The sequence below is a fragment of the Chelonia mydas genome, chromosome 11 (genome assembly GCF_015237465.2).
Source record: "Chelonia mydas isolate rCheMyd1 chromosome 11, rCheMyd1.pri.v2, whole genome shotgun sequence".
Lineage (NCBI taxonomy): Eukaryota > Metazoa > Chordata > Testudines > Cheloniidae > Chelonia > Chelonia mydas.
In genome coordinates this window covers 19,450,153-19,469,508 of record NC_051251.2, presented here as the reverse complement: position 1 = coordinate 19,469,508, position 19,356 = coordinate 19,450,153, and the positions used below count along the sequence as shown (strand labels likewise).

The 19,356-nt window shown below is 40.9% G+C and overlaps 1 protein-coding gene across 1 annotated transcript in view; it reads right to left on the bottom strand.

The window, feature by feature from the left end:
* THSD7B (thrombospondin type 1 domain containing 7B) overlaps window positions 1–19,356 on the bottom strand; it is a 496,247-nt gene that overhangs the window by 298,391 nt on the left and 178,500 nt on the right. Inside the window, exons 3-4 of the mRNA XM_007057469.3 lie at window positions 10,595–11,405; window positions 247–498 (exon numbers count right to left, since the gene is read on the bottom strand). Coding sequence (XP_007057531.2) covers window positions 247–498; window positions 10,595–11,405 — 1,063 coding nt within the window. The remainder of the gene's footprint in view (window positions 1–246; window positions 499–10,594; window positions 11,406–19,356) is intronic.

Here is a 19,356-nt window from a genome sequence, read left to right as displayed (position 1 = left end):
TTTATGAATTACACCCGTGCAGCAGCATGGGCTTCCAGCTACTAATACAGGAATAAGTTCACATTTATACTTAAAAAAAAAAATCTTTGAATCACTAACCTTCTTGCGAAAATAAGGAGAGAGGGTGCAGAGAGACAGGAATAAATTTGACCCCCATTATCAAAGAGCTCTGCTTGTTCCCAACAAATAGGCAAACAGGGCTTTGCATTCCACTTGAAAAGGTGCTGATAAAAGCATGTAATATACCTGGGGCATGGATGCAGAAGTTCTTTTCCTCCTATGTTGCAGGCCTCCTTCTCTTCTAGCTCAGGGCACTCCTTCCCAGTGCCTACTGCGATGTACTTTATGCTCCTGTGTCTGCTTCGGAATCCTGGTGAGAGATCCCCCGAGTGACAAGTCTTTGAGCAGGTGCTCCATACAGACCAAATTGATGTCTCGCAATCTTTAGGCATGACACATGACTGAAAGGTTGGTGGGATGGTTTCTTGCATACAAAGGCTGTGACGAGAAAATGGTAAAAAAGAGTAGAAGAGTTCTTGTTTGTTGCTGGATTTAAATTTTTCTACAGTCCCCTCCCACCCCACTGCCCTCCCTCCCCTCCAAAAATTACATACTATAAACCAGGTTCTGACCTCACTTCCACCAGTGCAAATCCAGAGTAATTTCAGTTAAGTTAATGGAGTTATACCAGGGCAAAAGTGGCGTAAATGAAAGGTGAATCAGGTGCAATAGCATAATTAATCTGCATGTTTTAGGAAAGATTGTATTTAGATTTTTTTATGCTAAAATATCTTGCCCAGTATACGTCCAGCTCACCTCCTGAGTTAGAATAGATTCAAAAAGCAGTAGAGTGATGATATACTCTGCAAACTTCTTTTTATGAGCTGGATCAAGCCAGTACTTCACAGTCTATCCAGGACAAAAAACAAAACAAAACAAAAAAACCACACAGAATATTGCAGAATTGCTGTCACTATAAACAGCTCACGTCACCACATTCTTTCTGTTGGATATCCAAGAGTCCAAGTGAGTCAGGAGTTGTAATAGTTCCTGCTGAACAACACTTCTCTGAGAGACTGGAGGGAGCTCATCATCTTTAGGATGAAGCAATAAAATTAGGTTTTTAACCCTGTGATTCTGGGATCACACCAAGAAGTAGCGTGACGTGCTAACCAAAAACATATTCGTTCTATTAGACATTCTAGCTTTGCCTTCTCTTGGCTAGATTAAAACCACTAAATTAAATATTTCTATATCCACAGAGTGATTCCAAAGCCAAATGAAAGTAAAAAGCTCCTGGAATTTTGCAGCTGGATTCTGTGGATCTGATTCTCCACTATTTTCTCCTTTTGTCATTTATACCTGTGCAAAATCATTGTGAAGTGCTTGCTCACGTTACAGAAGTGAGCATCACTATGCCAGGTGAACGTGGAGAAGCAGGTCTTAAGAGTTTACAGCTGCAGACAGCTTTATGTTAGAATGACTCAAGAGTACCTCAACAAAAAAAACCAAAAAGCAAATAATCCCTGAAGTACAGCATTAAAACAGATTTCCAAAAATACATAAGCTTGATTACTTCAGGCAAGTAACTTCTTACAGCAAAAACAACGAGGAGTCCTCATGGCACCTTAGAGACTAACAAAATTTGTTTTTGCTGATACAGACTAACATGGTTACCACTATGAAACTTCTTACAGTAGGCAGACTCAAGTCAAGTGCCCATTTTCTCTCCAATTAAATATCCCAATGCTAGCTACAGGAGCACACGTATGCAGGTAGCTACCTGATCAATTTCCTTTTTTCTTCTGCTCAATGGCATATAGTAGAACTACAAAAGAGAACCTGCAGAAAACAACCATTCCTGCTCCACCCCTTTACAGTCTCACCTCCTCCACAGCCATCTGCAGTTCAGCCACAGAGCCATCAATGGCCCTCCAGAATAGAAGAAAACCCCTTTCCCACCCTCCAGTCCCATAGCAACTGGTGCAATGGGAAGGTGGAAGGGGTAAAATGAAAAAGAATGTAGTGACTTAGGGGCAGAGGTTTCACCAAGGAGACACCAAGGAAGTGGAGATGGGGGTGGAGAAGATAGAGCCAGCAGGGAAAGAAAATTGTCTGGGATGGGGAGTCCCAGGGAAAGAGAGAGTAAGCAGGTATTTGCCCAGACTTGTAAATGTCCATGACTAATTTGCAAGGTTGGTATGAAACTATTACAAATGTAGCGCAGCTAAGTGCAGACTTCTCCTTTGTAATTTTATTCTTTTTCAGCCCCCAATGGCTCACAGTCAGGGTTTTACCAAATGCAAAGAGCAAAGTGTGTAACTCTTAAAAGGTGGGAAATGTCAAGGGATCAGTTATTGAATCTCTTTTAGATTCCTTACTAACACAGTGAAACTAACCATGGCCTACTGTACAGAAAATACATCAGGGCACATGCTTTCATTCAGGGCTCTTTACTAGAAACTGGATATTTATAAAACTAATATAGAAGTGATCCTTTAACATGATTCTTCCATCGTGATCTAAAATGTCCTAGGTGCCTGACAGTACACAAGAGACCCCTGTCCTGGAAACTTAGAGTCCAGTATCAGACATGTGACAACTAATGGGAAATAAAGCAGAAGGAAGGGTTTGTGAGAGGGAGGACAAGAGTTACATCAATAGCTATTTAGATTGCAAGCTGTTTAGGGCAAGGACTTTCTCTTTGTTTGTACAATGGGGTAGGTGCTATCATAATACAAGTAAATACTAAGATCATACAGTTACTCAGCAATGTATGGTGGACAATTTTAAAAAATACGTAACATCTCTTTTGTGTCTCCCAGTAGAAGTAGGTCTCAAGGAAGAATCCAATAAGAAGAAAGTAGTGGTTTGGTGGACCAGCTCAGGCCACAAAACAGGAAGTAGAATGGGAGAGAAAAAGAAGAGATGGTTGTGGGAGAAAGGGACAAAGCAGGAGGACAGGGGGAGCATATAGGCTGTGACCTTTGGTGGAGTGGCTCAGTCCTAGGGGTGCGGGGGATTAGGCTCTGGCTCCTTGTTAATATACTTTCTGCCAACATACCCCGGTAAAAAGTAATGTGACCTGTGGAACATTTTGGGGGCCAGTTGCACAGGCATTCCACATAGAATGCCAGTGTGGAGAACGAGGAGAGCAGGATTTTTTTTTTTTTTGCTCACTCCAAACTGCCTTCTGCTTTCTTGCAAAACCCTTTTTCCCTTCAATATAAACCCATATTCTCCCCCATGGACCCCAAAGCATGATTCAATTGAATACATACATGAAAAATACTTTGTAGCCAAAGGTAAACCTGCGCTACGGACTATGGATAGTCAAATCCCTCCCTTACTGCAAAGCTGGCACAAACGAGCACTCTGTGTTTATTTCACACACACACCCAAGAATTTTTACCCTGCCATACACATTTTTCTTCCTCTCTGAAGATTTCTTTACACTTCTAGTCACTCACTTCTCTTCATTTCCCACCCCCGCCCCCTGTTTTTTTTCCCCCAGCTCTGCCCACTCTCTACACTTATTAAAGTAAGAATCTGAGATGGACTTTTGAACCCACTGTCTTTAACTATGATGGTCAAGTGATTGAAGCATGGGACTGGGAACCACAGACTTGTGAATTCTAATTCCAGGTCTGATCCTCATTCCCTCTGTCATGGAGGGCAAGTCACTAACCACCTGTGTCACAGTCTCCCTATCTGTAAAATAGGGATACTACCCTCTTCAGTGAGGTGGGGGGGAGGGGGGTTAAACATGCTCAGAAAGCCATTTGAAGAGGCAGAGCACTTTAGCCAGAGCCCAGCTTTATGTAGCCATGAACACTACATTCCTGAAAATACTCTGAAAGCTGTATTAGTAACATTACAACACTTTAAATAAGCGTAGCACTTACATGGGCAGAGGTTTGTGCATTCCTGTCTGCAACTTTTGCCCTCACCAGCAAACATAATGCCTCTTTTTTACCTTTATTACCTGCTGCCAGTCATAGGGCACACATAGCTATGCAGTTCTTGCACTACTACTTAGATTTGACTCGTAACCAGGAGACAGTTTGAAGGACTTTGATAGGAAACAAACACAGGGGGGAAAGATGGATATGTAGGCTGTGCATTAGAACTACCAATTATTTTGCAGAATATAGGATAATTTAAAAACATTCAAGAGCAGCTGGCTCCTGTTACCTATAGTTGCCATCCTGAGACAAACAAAGTTTGGAAGTGTCCTCGCCACAATGGGGACAAATCCTGGTCCCACTGAAGTCAATAAGAGCATTGTCATTGTGAGTGCTCTGCACATTTGAAAATAGGGCCACTTAGAGGCTGACCTAGCTGCCATTGAATTCAATAGCAAAATTCCCATTGATTTTATTGAATTGGATTTGGTCTTTATATATTGCCCAAATATGGCTTTAGGGGCCTAACTTTAAGCTCCAGCATTTGAAATTGTTTAATGACAACCCTTCTGTGTCTTAGTTTCCTTACCTATAAAATTAGGAAACTACTTCCTTACCTCTGGGGTGTTGTGAGGGTGAATTAATTAGTGCGTAGAAACATTGAGTGCAACATATTGTTATCCTAAGCAAAGATTGTAAATGAGCTAAACATGCAAACTTAGGCACTCAGATATCAGGATGATTGCGGTATAAAAACCTGACTGGAAAGCGTTGACAACACTATGGGATAGTTCTCTGTTGTCCAATGGGGCCTAGGATGAGAACTCCATAACAATATTTAATTTTAGATGTAGTAGGCATTGGGATCTAAGTTATGGGAGGTGAAATACTTACTCACTAACCCCCTCCATCATGACCTTTAATCATTAGCACAGGTACAAAATGTCAATACATTTTAACCATGGATTGGCAAGTTATATCCAAACAGCTTCGGAGCTTATCCCCACCCTAACCATTTTTAATCTTTTTCTTTGTAGTATTAGGCTAGGCAGACTGCCTTATTTCCCTGTTACTAGTTTATCTATACATTGCTCAGGACATTAGTAAGACAGTGTGCAACATATTGTTTAAAAACCTTCCTCATTTCTAATAGATAAGGAGCTAGTGAAAGTAAATTAGTGGCCAATCTGATTACACTGGGAAATTCCAGTGGATCTCAACATTGCTAATAGGGCACCTGATACCAACATTTTAAAGAGAGTGTCAGCTGAAACTAGCCTTACATACAGCTGTGTACCCGCATTCTATTTTGGGGGGTTTATAGCTGCAACTGAGATTAGAATCTGTGGCAAAAACTGGATCGAACAAGTTAACGTAAAGCAAGTAAACAGCCCTGAATGGTGTCAAAGAACTGGATTTTCTTTTCATTTTAATATTGCGAGTGAGCAAAGGTAGTGAAAAATAGATACTTACACATACACATACTCTGGGCAATGTTACCTCATAACATCTGCTCCCCAGCCGATTCCTATGTGCAACAACCCACTAAAATGTGAGTCTCACAGGTTTGTATTTGTTAGCTCAGAGACCTGAAGTCAAAATGATTGTGGCAGTGTCACCCAAAACCAAATGTAAAAACATGCTCTTTCCTCTTGGACAAAGCTCAGACGCAGTCTTATGTATTCCAGATGTATCTGGGGCAAACTCACACAAGTAAAGACTAGACATGCAAGGCATTGCTGTTAAGTTTGCTGAGCCTGTGAGCCAAAGATGCAATTTCACTGCCCAAATGAAAAGGATGTTTGGGAGACCTAGGTTCAAATTCCAATCCTAGCTCACTCAGGGTTCCAAAATGGGAATGAGAAAATGGCTTGGGAAAAGACTGAGCACATAAAGCTTTGTCTAGGCTGAGACCACCTCCAGAAATGTTCACTATTATGACAGCACAAGCATTGACCTGTTAGAATTAAAAATGTACTCACAATTCTATTTAAGCTATCTAGGCAGGCATTTATCTCACAGTCATAATCACTATGGTAGCTGGGACCAAGTTTTTCAAAAATGAGTTCCTAAAGTTGGGTTCTGAAATCCAGGTTAGCCTGCTAAAATTGTTTGGCCTGATTTTCAAAAGTGCTGAGTACATTCAGTAGGAACTGAGCATGTCCAGCACTTCTGAAAATTAGACCAGATCTACTTAGGAACCTAAAATGGATTTAGGAGCCTAACTTTAGGCACCAATTTTTGAAAATCTTGATTTAGGATTGTCTAAATCTGTCTGATCTACCTAACGCAACAGAATGAGTAGATCTTGGCCCAATCTCCTATAGGTGTGCTCAGATGTGACAATGCAGAAACCACCAACATAAGAAGTGCCAGCATATACATTCTGGTGACTTACACAGAGGTTTCTATTTAAACACATAGCAAACTCTGCAGACTCTTTGGAAAAACAAAATGGAAATGCTCTTGAAATCCCTGAAATAAAAGAATGCATGATGTTTGATTTCAGAGTGATCCTTTTCAGGCCATAATTATTAAAATGCTTCCACAAAAGATAGAGGTCTGGCCGCCCTTCCAACACCTTCAACTCCCCACAAAGTAATTCTAGCTTAGAGCTTTTCTTTTTTTGCAAGACTGGTGCATTTTGCTCATGCACTTGTGGCTGAAACTGTCAAATGAATCCCTGTAGGGTGCAGTTTTTTTTAACTGAATACCTTATGCAGGGGATTCTTCTCACACATAATGCTTCATGCTGGACAGAAGAGGTTCTTTCAGCTGGCTTCTGCTATGTTAGTTAACAACAATTAATGCAAAAATAAAAGCAGGTTTGAGGCAAGTAAGTTTCATACCATTGCTAGCCATCTCAAAAGGGCAGGCAGCTTCTATTAGTATGAACCATAAGCTTATTGGCTAAGAAGCCAAAATGAATTCCCCTCAGTAATCCTGCAGCTGCAAAGAGATGACTGCTGTCTTCCGCCTCATAACACATGAAAGCAGTTTGTGGCCTTATCAACGAAATACACTTTTTTGGCCAGACAAGGAGAGTTCTTTTCTATTTACAGATACATTTGTTTCAGTCTTTGTAACTGTCTAAAGCAGAGAGTTTAATTTCCATCTGAGGCATCTTTGCAAATATAGGACTGGACTGTGTAATCCTCACTCACAAATATTTCCAATAAGTATTGCTAGCAAACTACCACACAAATTAAACAACTTCAATAATAGGGAAGGCATCATGACTAACACGATACAGTCATATGTGCTGTAACATTCTAAAATTTGAGATCAGACTCACAGGTATTTACCTTCCTGAACTACTCTCTGGCAGTAATTGACCACTTTGATTACCTGGCATTTTTCTTTTATGATTAAGCAGCCATAAAGTTAATGAGCATGGTGAAATTCTTAGGACATTTATCATAATAATTATTCAATGCTACGAGAGATTTCAGTACAGACATATTGTGTGGGTACTTCCCATTTGCTTCAGTTTTTCTCATCTATAAAGACGTATCTCATCAGTACCTATTCAACACCTCAAAGAAGAAACCTGGGCCAGGAATAAGAAAAGGCTCATTTTCTCTTTCCAGTTCCACAGCAGATTTTTGGCTGCCTAAGCTCAGCTCTGCTCAGGGTTATGCAAATGTGTTTGCTCTTCTTTGTCAGTGGCCAAAACTATCATTATTGTAAAGAGATGCTTCACAGGACCTGCAAGATCTGGTCCATTCTTCAACAGCAAGCTAGCAAATATGTCATGCAATGAAATGAGTTTGAAATTACTGATTGTTTATGTTGTCTGGGACATGTTGCAGTGGTGACATTTTAGTTCCAGTATTCCAAGTGCAGTATGCTTTGGATTTTAGGTTTCTAGTACCAAATCGCACAATTTCCACTAGCAACTGAGTAAAAAAAAAAAGAAAAAAAGATGCCCTTATAATGAAACGTGTGATAATCTGAGCACAATAAAATAACGCGATCTTTAACCCCCAACAAAATCACTAAAGGCAGCTTATTTTATTTATGCAATAATAGTAAATTATGAGCTAGATTAATAAGAATCTGTCATAAGAAAGTCTGCCAGAAGGAGGTTGCAGTAGTTATACCTGCCCTATAAAAAGGGACTAGCCCAAAAAAGGGGAAGGCACTGGGCAAGAAGGTGGCATGGCATCCCTCCAGCAGCTAATATCTCCAATGGCCAGTGATGGGACAATAGATGGGGTGGAATCTGAGTTACTACAGAGAATTCTTTCCCAGGTGTCTGGCTGGTGGGTCTTGCCCACATGCTCAGGGTCTAAGTGCTCACCATATTTGAGGTCGGGAAGGAATTTTCCCATAGGTCAGCTTGGCAGAGACCCTGGGGGGTTTTCACCTTCCTCTGCAGCATGGAGCATGGGTCACTTGCAGATTTAAACTAGTGTGAATGGTGGATTTTCTGTAACTTGAAATCTTTAAGCCATGATTTGAGGACTTCAGTAATTCAGCTAGAGGTTAGGGGTCTATTTCAGGGGTGGACGGGTGAGGTTCTGTGACCTGCAGTGCACAGGAGGTCACACTAGATAATGATGGTCATTTCTGACCTTAAAGTCTATGAGTCTCTGACAGTGGGGCTCTATGGCACCTCAGCTATAAATTGAATCTGCACCTTTCCCCCCACATAGTGGAAGCTTGAGTAGGGAATGCAGTGGTGGAAACACACACTTCCTTTTCTTGGGGTGAATCTGCCAATGGATGCTTAGTGGCATGGAATGGTGTAACTTAACACAGAATTTTGTATGCATCATCTCTGGCGAAGCATGCATGGTAAGTGCCAGGAAATCAGTTAACTGGGTATAAGGGAATGTCTACACTGCACACTAAGCCCAGGCTCTGCCTCCGGTTTCAGCCCAAGACCTGCTTCCATCCACATACAAATCAGTCTAATATGGGTCAGCAAGCACTCAGGATTCATGTCCTAGGACCCTCCTTGGGAGGGGTGGAAGTGAGAATCTGAGTTCTGTTGTGACTCAGGTCCAAGCTCTTTAATTTCGCAGTGTGAATCCAGCTCAAACTGCAGACTTGAGTCAGAAGATTTGGGTAGTGCAGTATGGACATGTTAGCATGGCTCTGAGACCAGTGTCCTGTAACTATAAGCCCAAGTTTACAATGCAGTGTGGATGCTCAAGATCAGGCCTGATAACACCAAGTCCACAAGCTCAGAGCCCACAGACCTGAGTTTACAATGAAGTGTAGACATACCCTGAGAGCCCATGAGCCAAATTCTGATATCACCGGGATACTAATCAGAAATAGCTCCATTAAAGTCTATGAGGGTGAAAGTGGTGTAAACAAGATTAAATTCAGGCTACATATTTAGAGTCATGCAAAAAAGTAGAGCTGTCAGAAACTGCTGAAATTGTTTGCACTGACTCTTCTTCTGACCAATAAAAACATCTGTACTTTGCTGCAGATATAATAAAAGCAGGTACAAAAAAGGCTACAGGGTATATTTCATCTCAGTATGTGAGCAAAACATCGAACACAAAATAACCCCAGATCTCTCCAATCTGAATGTGAGCAGGTGCCAGGAGCTACAGATTAGTGAGAAATACACCGACTTCTGAAAAATTCAGGAGCAAGATTTCTGAAGAAGTTCTAATGCTATTGAAAAAAAAAGTTTGAATCCTAAATTAAATGGCAGTGTTAAGGTGTTTTAAATGAAAATCTGAGGAGAAATTGGAAGAATAAAAGGTTTTCACTGCTTGCTGTGACATTGAAATTATAGGAATCCATACCATATGGTCTAAAAAAATGATTAGGTAGCAAAAAGAGGAGGGCAGTCAACAACTGCTATCACAGAAAGAAATGTAAGACTTCATTCTCTCCAAGATACTCTCATACCTACCATTGGCATCAATAAGAGTTGCATATGCATATGGAGGCCCATAATTATGCTTAGATGAAAATATAACTATTGTATTACTGAACTTCCATTAGCTAAAGCAACATTGCTGGAAATATCAATAGCTCAATTGTTACTGTGCCAAAATTCTTCACTGAGTTGCACCCATGTAATCAGTGAGAATACCAGGAGTTTAGGCTGGGGTAGATTTTGGCACATTCAGTCTAACAAAAGTAATATCATATTCTACAAGAATAATTTGTATCTGTAGCAAAAAAATTTTTAATTGGAATCATTCATATTAGAAAGAAGCAATATACTCTTCCATTTCCTTTAATGGCCAAACAAAAATCAGTTGAGACCTATGTAACGGCAACAGACCCCAGCCGTCAGTAGGCAGGATTGAACCGGGGACATCAGTGCATGAACCTCTACAGCATGAGCTAAAAGCCAACTGGCTGTTAGCTAACACTGTAGACCAGACTCATTTAGCTCTCTCTCTCTTTAAGTGTTTCGGTGCCACAAGATGGGACAGAACACCACACCCAGGAGGGTGTAGCACAAAAAGGAGCATTAAAAACAAAATTCATGTAAACATTCACAAATGGTAAAAGTATGCAAAATAGCCCACTTACACTGGCTTTGCAAGGAGGGTAAACAAAACAAAAAGTGCATTAAAATGTGGTTTTAAAACTCAAAAACTACGTGCATTTGCATCATGTTACCAGGCAGAACCTGTTTGTTTGCCAGCTTTCTACAAAACAAACCTATTTTGGATAAAATTAAAAGATGAATGTGAAGATACCCTTACCTCAGCATAGCATTTTTCCCATCACTCCTTGTACACCTAACCTGCCTTGTCTGATAACCTATCTCTACATCCCATGGCTTGGAATAGTGGTGGGATTTATAACTTTGCAGTTTGAATGTGCTTCGTTCTGCAGAATCTGAACTGAAATCCAGCATAGTTCTTCCAATAAGACTAACTTCTTTAAGGTGAGGCAACCTGCATTTACTCCAAGGTCCAACTTGAAGACTGTAAGTGTATTCCTCTTCCCCAGGAGAGCATGAGATAGGGACATCACAGATTCTTGATTCAGTAAGGTTTGGACAATTGGAACCACCATAGAGCGGAGGAGAGATAACAAAACGAGTTCTGTGTTGTAAACTCTTCACACAGTCTTTGCTGCACTCAGACCATTTGGAGAATTCTGATACAACACAATCCCGTGGACAAGGTATTAGACAAGCTTGTTCTACAGGTGGCTGTGGTATAAAATATTCACATATTTCACTTGCAACTGTAGTTCTATTCAGTTTCTGAATACAATGTACGGTTCTGTGTTGTAGCCCGTGCTGTGCAGTCACACAGTCTGTAGTCCTTTGTTTGACTTCACCATGAGCAAAAGGAACAAGCACACATATCTGCCATTCTGAAACTTCCCACTCAAAGAGTTCAAGGTGCCAGTCACATACTTGAAAGCAGCTCCTTTGGTTTTCAGGTTTGTCCCTCAGTTCACAGTTTGAATGGTGGGTTGTCCAACCTTCTACATGGACACACCACACTGCACGACTCTGAATACCACCTGACCCGCAGTCACCGATACATCGCCCCCAATGACCTATGAAAGAAAGAAAACATTGAGCAAATCGTTAGAATGCTCTTCTACAAGAAAAGTGAGATTTCAGAAAGACTAATTAGAATCCATTGCTGCCATTAATCCATACTAAAAGCCTCCTCCTGAAGTCAGTGAGGGTTCTTCTGTGGAATAGTAGGAAGATCAAGCTATAGAACAGTATATCACAGTTTCTGTATACTAGTAAATAATTTTCATCTTGACCCTGCAGTATACTGAATGCATCCTAAAAGCCAGACTTGACTCTCTGCCCATTCACATCGCTGGGAGCTAACCCCTTTCAGAGTTTTGAGGAAAGAAAGTTAGGTTAGACAAAAGAATAAATATTCTTAATCAGGGAAATTAGTCAATGGAATGAACTACATGATAAGGCAGCTGAATCATCAGAGATGCCAAAAACCAGGATAGATTTAAAAAAACTAGAAAAATAAGATCCTGCTCTTTGCCGGAGGCTGAAGTGGAGGTTCTGACTTTTCTAACCTCAGCTACTACTGTATGTACCGTATAGGCCAGGTTTTGTGAGGTGCTTCATTTGGGAGCAGAGGATGTTCAACAGCTAACAGAAAATGATCAGCACCTCACAAGCATTGAACTTTAAATTACTCTGGAGAGAATAAATTTAATATGTACTGCCACTGGAAACTGCATGGTACCATAGCTGACACATCAAGCACAGAGACCAAAAGGAAACTTATTATGAAATTTTGTAACTGCATATGCAAACACATCAGAATTGTTAAGCATAGTTATACGAATCTTATCTAAAGAATTGCTAGTACATTTGTTTTAAGCCAAAATTTTGCTGTTTCAGCTTTGTTTCATCAAAAAAAATATTTCTATGGAATAACTGATATCAAGTTTATGCTGTATGAAATTGCTGGCAACCTGGGGGAAAGAGAAACCTGGACTGAATTTGCTGTGTTAAAAAAGGAATACAGCCAACCTGACATGAGAGCTTAGTTATTAATATCATTCCTTACCTCAGAAAGTTTCCGAAGTCCAGTCAAAACACTATTTCACTGGGTAATATATTATGAATATAATGTGCACTTGAAAATATACTGCAACCGTCCCAGAGTTTTAACAGACCTGGCTGATGAGCTTGCTGGACTGTTAATAGTGATTTTCAGTAAGTCTTGGTGCACTTTTTAAAAAGGGTAAATGGAATGAACCAGATAATTATAGGCCTTTCAACCTATCATCAATCCAAGGCAACATGTTGAAGAGACAGATACAGGACTCGCTTAATAGAGGATGAAAGGAGAATAATGTACTTAGTACAAATTAGCTTGAGATTATGGAAAAATAGATCCTTCAAACGAATGAAGATTTTTTGATGAGATTACAAGTTTGGTTAATAAAGGTAATAGTGTTGATTTAATATACTTAGAGTTCTGTAAGGCATTTTGACTTGGTATTGCATGATATTTTGATTTAAAAAACCTAGGAAGATTTAAAATTATCATGGTTCATGTCACACTGTCAGGAGTGGCTCACTACCATGTGTACCTACCTCAGGGCAGGCTACCAAAAGCACTCCAAACTGGTGATATGTTCAAAAATTAGATTTAACCAACCCAGCAACCAATGTGAATTCCTGGATCACTATAAAAGTCTTACCATGGAACAACAAACAGTCCCCTTAGACTTTCCAGTCTATCTTGCCATCAAGGCAAACTGGACTTAGTGATAAATGGTCACTTACACCAAAAATCACAACATAGGGTGCTTCCAATCCCAAGGAACTAGTCACTTACTTCAGATCAATTGGTGCCCTAGATCCTACACCAAAGACAAGGCCTGCAGCCAATCCTGTAATAAACTATTCAAAGGTTTATTAACTTTCTTATTTCTTTTTCCTAGTTATTTACGGGTTAAAGCAAGCAAACACACACAAATGAGCTGCAATCTAAATCTTAAAAGTGACAGAGTGTCTTTCAGGGAAGACCCAGGAGGTAGCCCCTGGGGATCTCTGGCTTCAGTTTGGTGTCTCTGGCCCTGTGAGAGTTCAAATAGCAAAAGAGATGAAATATTATCCTGTGTCTTTGTTTTATTTCCTTCATTTGGCCTCCATACCCATAGGACGAGCTTCCTTGCACATAGGGTTGGTCAATGGACCTACTGAACCTTGGAAATGCTTTGTATTGTGATATTCCTTGATAGACCATCTGATTTTGATAGTTCTTCTGGACAGGGTGGGAGACGATTCCCATCTGGATTCACAAGTTTAGAGCAAACATTTTCAAAGTTATAAAGCAAACCTTGCATATTTCTGTATAGCATGGAATACAGACATTACAAATAAGATTAATGCATGCAGCAACTTACAAACATTCTACAGAGTCTAAACACCAAATACATTCTTATAAGATTAATAACTATCATAATTAAATGGCCTGGTCTCCAGCCATGAGTTTGTCAGTTCTTAGCTAATGCCTGCAGCCTTGGCAAGAGCTGACATCTGGGCTCACAGCACCACAGCCCACATGAAAAACTGGCTAACTGATAGCTCTCAAAATGTAATTATAAAGGGGGAAACAGTCACCAAGCAGGGGTGTTTTCAGCAGGGGTTCATTCTTGGCCCTATACTATTCTTCCAGGTCATTGATAATGCTAAAAACATAAAAATGTCACAGATAAAGTTTGCAGATGACATAAAAAGTGGGTGAGTGGTAAGTAATGAAGAGAACAGGTCACTGATTCCAAGGAATCTGGATAGCTTGGTAAACTGTAAGCAAGCAAAAACAGGAATTTTAATACAGCTAAATGTAAATGCATACATCTAGGAACAAAGAATGTATAAGACCATAATTACAGAATGAGACATTCTATCCTGGGAAGCAGTGACTCTGAAAAGTTTGGGGATACTGGTGGATAATCTCGCAAACATGAGCTCCCATATTAACACTGTGTCCAAAAGAACTGACATGATCCTAGAATGCATAGACAGGGGAATCTTGAGGAGGAGAAGAGAGGTTATGTTTCCTCTGTTTGGCTGTGGTTCGCCTGCTGCTGCAATCCTGTGTCAGTTTTGGTGCGCACAATTTAAAAGAAGGATATTGATAAACTGAAAAGGGTTTATAGAAGAGCTACTAGAATGATTAAAAGGTTAGAAAACACACAGTCTCGTGATAGAATCAAGGAGCTCACTCTATTTAGCTCAACAAAGAAAAGGTTAAGGGGTGACTTGACTACAGTTTATTAAATATTTGTTATCCCTATAGATACTTACAATGGGGTTTTCAATCTAATAACAATCTAATTTTTTCAAACCCTTCAGAAAAAGGGTATAACGAGCCAATGGTTGGAAACTGAAACTAGACAAATTCAGACTACAAATAAGACATAATTTTTTTTTAATAGTGACAGTAATTAACCTTTGGAACAATTTGCTGAGGGTTGTGGTGGATTCTCCATCACTGACAACTTTTAAATCAAGATTGGATATTCTTCTAAAAGATATGCGCTAAGAATTCTTTTGGGGAAGTTCTATGTCCTTTGTTATACAGGAGGTCAGACTAGATAACAGAGTGGTCCCTCCTGGCCTTAGAATCTATTAATCTATTCCTATAGGATTTTTAGAGCCAGAAGACAACTTGTAATAATAGGTGTATTTATAATAATATGTGGAACTCCACAATACTATGTTAATTTCTGTTTTATCAATTTTAAAATCTGTCATATGGTTACAAGTCTAAAAAACAAGACTTAATTGCAATTATATTATAATGTAGTTCAATCAAAAATGCTAATACACACTCAGCATAGCATTGCAAACTAGGCTATTTTTCAACATTTTTTTTTTTAACAGAGAGGATTAAGAAACTGCAAAAAAGGAGTCATCATAAAACAGACTCAGGTGCAGGCAGTATTCCCTGAGTGAAGACCTGTCTTGTGACAATCTTTGTATTTCTGTTGATTTCTTGATTACGCTTAGGTCTGGAGGTATAGTCCAGGCTCAGCTGTACGATCCTGACTAGTAGCCTACCACTGAAATCTGTACTGAGAGCAAAACTCCTGATAAATTAATAGCCATTTTGTCTGAGCAAGGAGTAGAGGCGCATATCTGAGCTGAACAGAGCATTAGGAGAGAACACAAGAACACAATACATTCAACATTCTGTCCCTAAACATTATTGCTACCCCTTCTCCTCCCCAGAGCTACAGCAAGTTGCTCTGGTGCTAATCCTGCCAAGACTATTGTTTCCTCGAATACGCAAGCACCGGGGCGGGGCGGGGCGGGGGGGGGGGGGTTGTTGAAGAGAGATGGAACTACATGTTAATTTGCATATTTGGTATGTTAAACTTCCTAGTGCTAGCATCCAAACTACTTGTAGGTGTGAAAGTTAGAATGTTTCATAAATATAATATTTAGTTGTTTGTGCCCTGGCTTTTAAGTAAAATCATTAGAATGCTAGCTTTAGTAAGTCTCACCAGGTATTTGTATTGCATTATGAAATATAGAATACTAAGTATTATAAGACATGTAAGAATGTAATTTCTGACATCTTAGACCAAAGAAAAGGTTTTAAGTTTGGGATTTTCTGGGTTCCCTTTACCCTCAGACCTCAATCCTTCTCCTTCCACCATACATAACCAGTAAAGATAATTCACCTCAAAGCACCAGACAGTACTTGTCCTCTGTAGTACAAACAGCAGCCCATCCCCACACCCAGCTTTTAAAAGCCAGTTAGACGTTTAACAAGGAATTAAATCCCCGTATGCTGAAGGTGCCTCAAGCATATGGATCTAAGGAGAATGATCCCAAGCATGTTGCTACATTCATATATGGCTGTAGAAAAGATAGGAGCAGGCAAGCTCGTGGACAAGTGCAACCATGTTTTCAAGTTAACCACAAACCGCTAACAATTTTTTAAATTTTACTTGTGGCAAAACTGTGTTTCAAACCATCCTAGTTTAAACATGTTAGCATGTTTTTAACATGCTATATTTTCACAGTGTAGACAATTGGCAATTTCAGCAAAGAAGCAAAACAAGAATCAGACACAGGGATTCAACTAGACCAGTGGTTCTCAAACTGTGGGTTGGGACCCCAGAGTGGGTCACAACCCTATTTTAATGGGGTCGCCAGGACTGGCTTAGACTTGCTGGGGCTCAGGGCTGAAGCCCAAGCCTCACCACCAGGGGCCAAAGCTTAAGCCTGAGGGATTCGGCCCTGGGTGTCAGGGGTCAGGTTACAGACTCCCTGGCTGGGACAGAAGCCCTTGGGCTTCAGCTTTGACCCCTTCCCCGTCCAGGGCATTATGGCTCGGTCTTTGGCTCCCCGACCCTGGGCAGTAGGAATCACGCAGACTCAGGCGTCAGCTCCCGCTCCTGGAGTCATGTAGTATTTTTTGTTGCCAGAAGGAGGTTGCGGTGCAATGAAGTTTGAGAACCCCTGCACTAGACCCCCAGTCCCCACCAGTTCAAGATTAGTTATACTGATGGGGCAATATGGGAAAGCATTCTGCCATTGCCCCCACTACTCCTGCTTTATGGATAGCTAGAGGATCTCTGCAGAGCCACAATTTGACATAATTCATAAGCTAAAAATGTAAATACAGTAAATATTGTAAATTACACTAAAATGTAAATATTTTTGTTCAAGAGAACAAAGCATCGCAACCCCTTACTTTTACGTGCTTTGCCAACCCCCACGTTAGAGGCCTAGGCTCCATGTATAATGCATGGGGACAGTTAGGTGCCTAAGAATGGGATCTGCAAAAGGCATCACACTGAGTGGGGAGCCAGCTAATCTAGCCAGTAGGAAATGCTGAAGAGATGGCTATTGACTAAGCCCTGCCTCTCAAGGGGAGTTAGGCACCTAACTCTGGGCCGGGGGGGTGCCTATCTTTGCTTGGGATTCTCAGCCATAAACCTGAAATTCAGCTTCCTTAAATTAGGTTGCAAAGCTGTCTCTTGCAAAAACACACACAAGGGAAGTGCACCATCCTTATAACTTTTGGCCCCGTCACTAGGGCATTCATCTGGGATGTGGAAGACCCAGGTTCCAGTGAATATATGAATATATAATTACTGCTACTTCTGTTGGAGTTCTTCCATTGGGTAACAGAGACCATTGTCCCAGAATATGCCATAGCCCAGGGATTAGAACCACCTCTGTGCGGGAGGTGGAGAGATCCAAGTTCAAATACCTTTGCCACATCAAGGGAGGAATGGAATCCAGGTCTCCTGCATGCTCTAACCCTAACTCCTGGGAAGTTACCTTTGCCTCCTCCTCCCATTTTGTGTGGGGTTAGGTGTGTATGGAGGACTTTAACGACCCAGACATCTGTTGTAAAAGCAATATGGCAAAACACAAAACGTTCAATAAGTTCCTGGAATGTACTGGGGACAACTTTTTATTTCAGAAAGTGGAGGAAATACCCAGCTATTTTAGACTTGATTCTGATCAACAGGATAGAATTGGTTGCAAATCTGAAGATGGAAGGCAATTTGGTCGAAAGTGAGCGGATAGATTTTGTGATTCTAAAGAAAGGAAGGAAAAGAGTAGCAGAATAAGGGCAATGAACTTCAAAAGAGCAGACTTCAACAAGTTCAGAGAACTGGTAGGAAAGGTCCAATGGAAAGAAAATCTAAGGGATAAAAGAGAACTGGCAGTTTCTCAGTGAGAAAATATTAAAGGAATGACAGCAAACTATCCCAATACAAAGGAAAGATAGGAAGACTAGCAAGAGGCCAATATGGCTCCATCAGGAGCCATTTAATCACCTAAAAAAACCAAAAAGCAATCCTACAAAAAGTGGAAACATGGACATATCACTAAGGATGAGTACAAAAGAATAGTGCAAGCAACTAGGGACAAAATCAGAACTGCAAAGGTACAAAATGAGTTACTGCTAACAAAGTACATAAAAGGCAATAAGAAAAGGTTCTTTAAATGCCTTAGGTTAGGAACAAGAGAAAGACATAGGAAAGCATAGGTCCTCTACTTAGTAGGGAAGGAGAGCTAATAATAGATAACATCAAGGCGACTGGTTTCAGAGTAACAGCCGTGTTAGTCTGTATTCACAAAAAGAAAAGGAGTACTTGTGGCACTTCATCCGATGAAGTGAGCTGTAGCTCACGAAAGCTCATGCTCAAATAAATTGGTTAGTCTCTAAGGTGCCACAAGTACTCCTTTTCTTTTCATCAAGGCGACTGAGATGTTTAATGCCTATTTTGCTTTAGTCTTCACAAAAAAAGGTGAATTGTGACCAGATACTTAGCACAATTTAACAAGAACCGCACAGAGGAAAGAATGCAACCAGAATAGGAAAAGAACAGGTTACAGAATATTTAGATAAAAGTTTAGATGAGTTCAAGTTAACAATTTAAGAACGGTTAGCGATTATCTCTGAAAATTTATGGAGCATGGGTGAGGGCCCAGGGAACTCAAGAAGGACAAAAATTGTACCTATCTTTAAAAAGGGAACAAAGAGGACATGGAGAATTATAGACAAGCCAGCCTAATTTAGATACCTGGAAAGATACTGGAACAAATGATTAAACAATCAATTTGTAGCCACCTAGAGGATAATAATAGGGTGATAACTAAGGCTGCATGTCTGTCACGGAGGTCATGGAAGTCACGGATTCCGTGACTCTCAGTGACCTCTGACTTTTGCAGGGGCCAGTGCGGCTAGCTCCGGGGCTGCCTCAGCAGATCAGACAACCCCTCGGCCAGCAGCACTAGCCGCTGCTGGAGCAGTTTGGGTGTAGGAGGGGGCTCAGAGCTCGGGCAGGGGGTTGGAGTGCGGGGTGGCGCTTACCTCAGGGATGGGGGGGGAAGGGCTCCATGCACTGCCCGCACTCGCAGGCGGAGCTCCCACTGGCTGCAGTTCCTAGCCAATGTGAGCTGCAGAGCTGGAGCTCATGGCGGGGGCAGCGCACGGAGCCCCCCAGCCTTCCCTCCCCCAGAAGCCGCAGGGACACG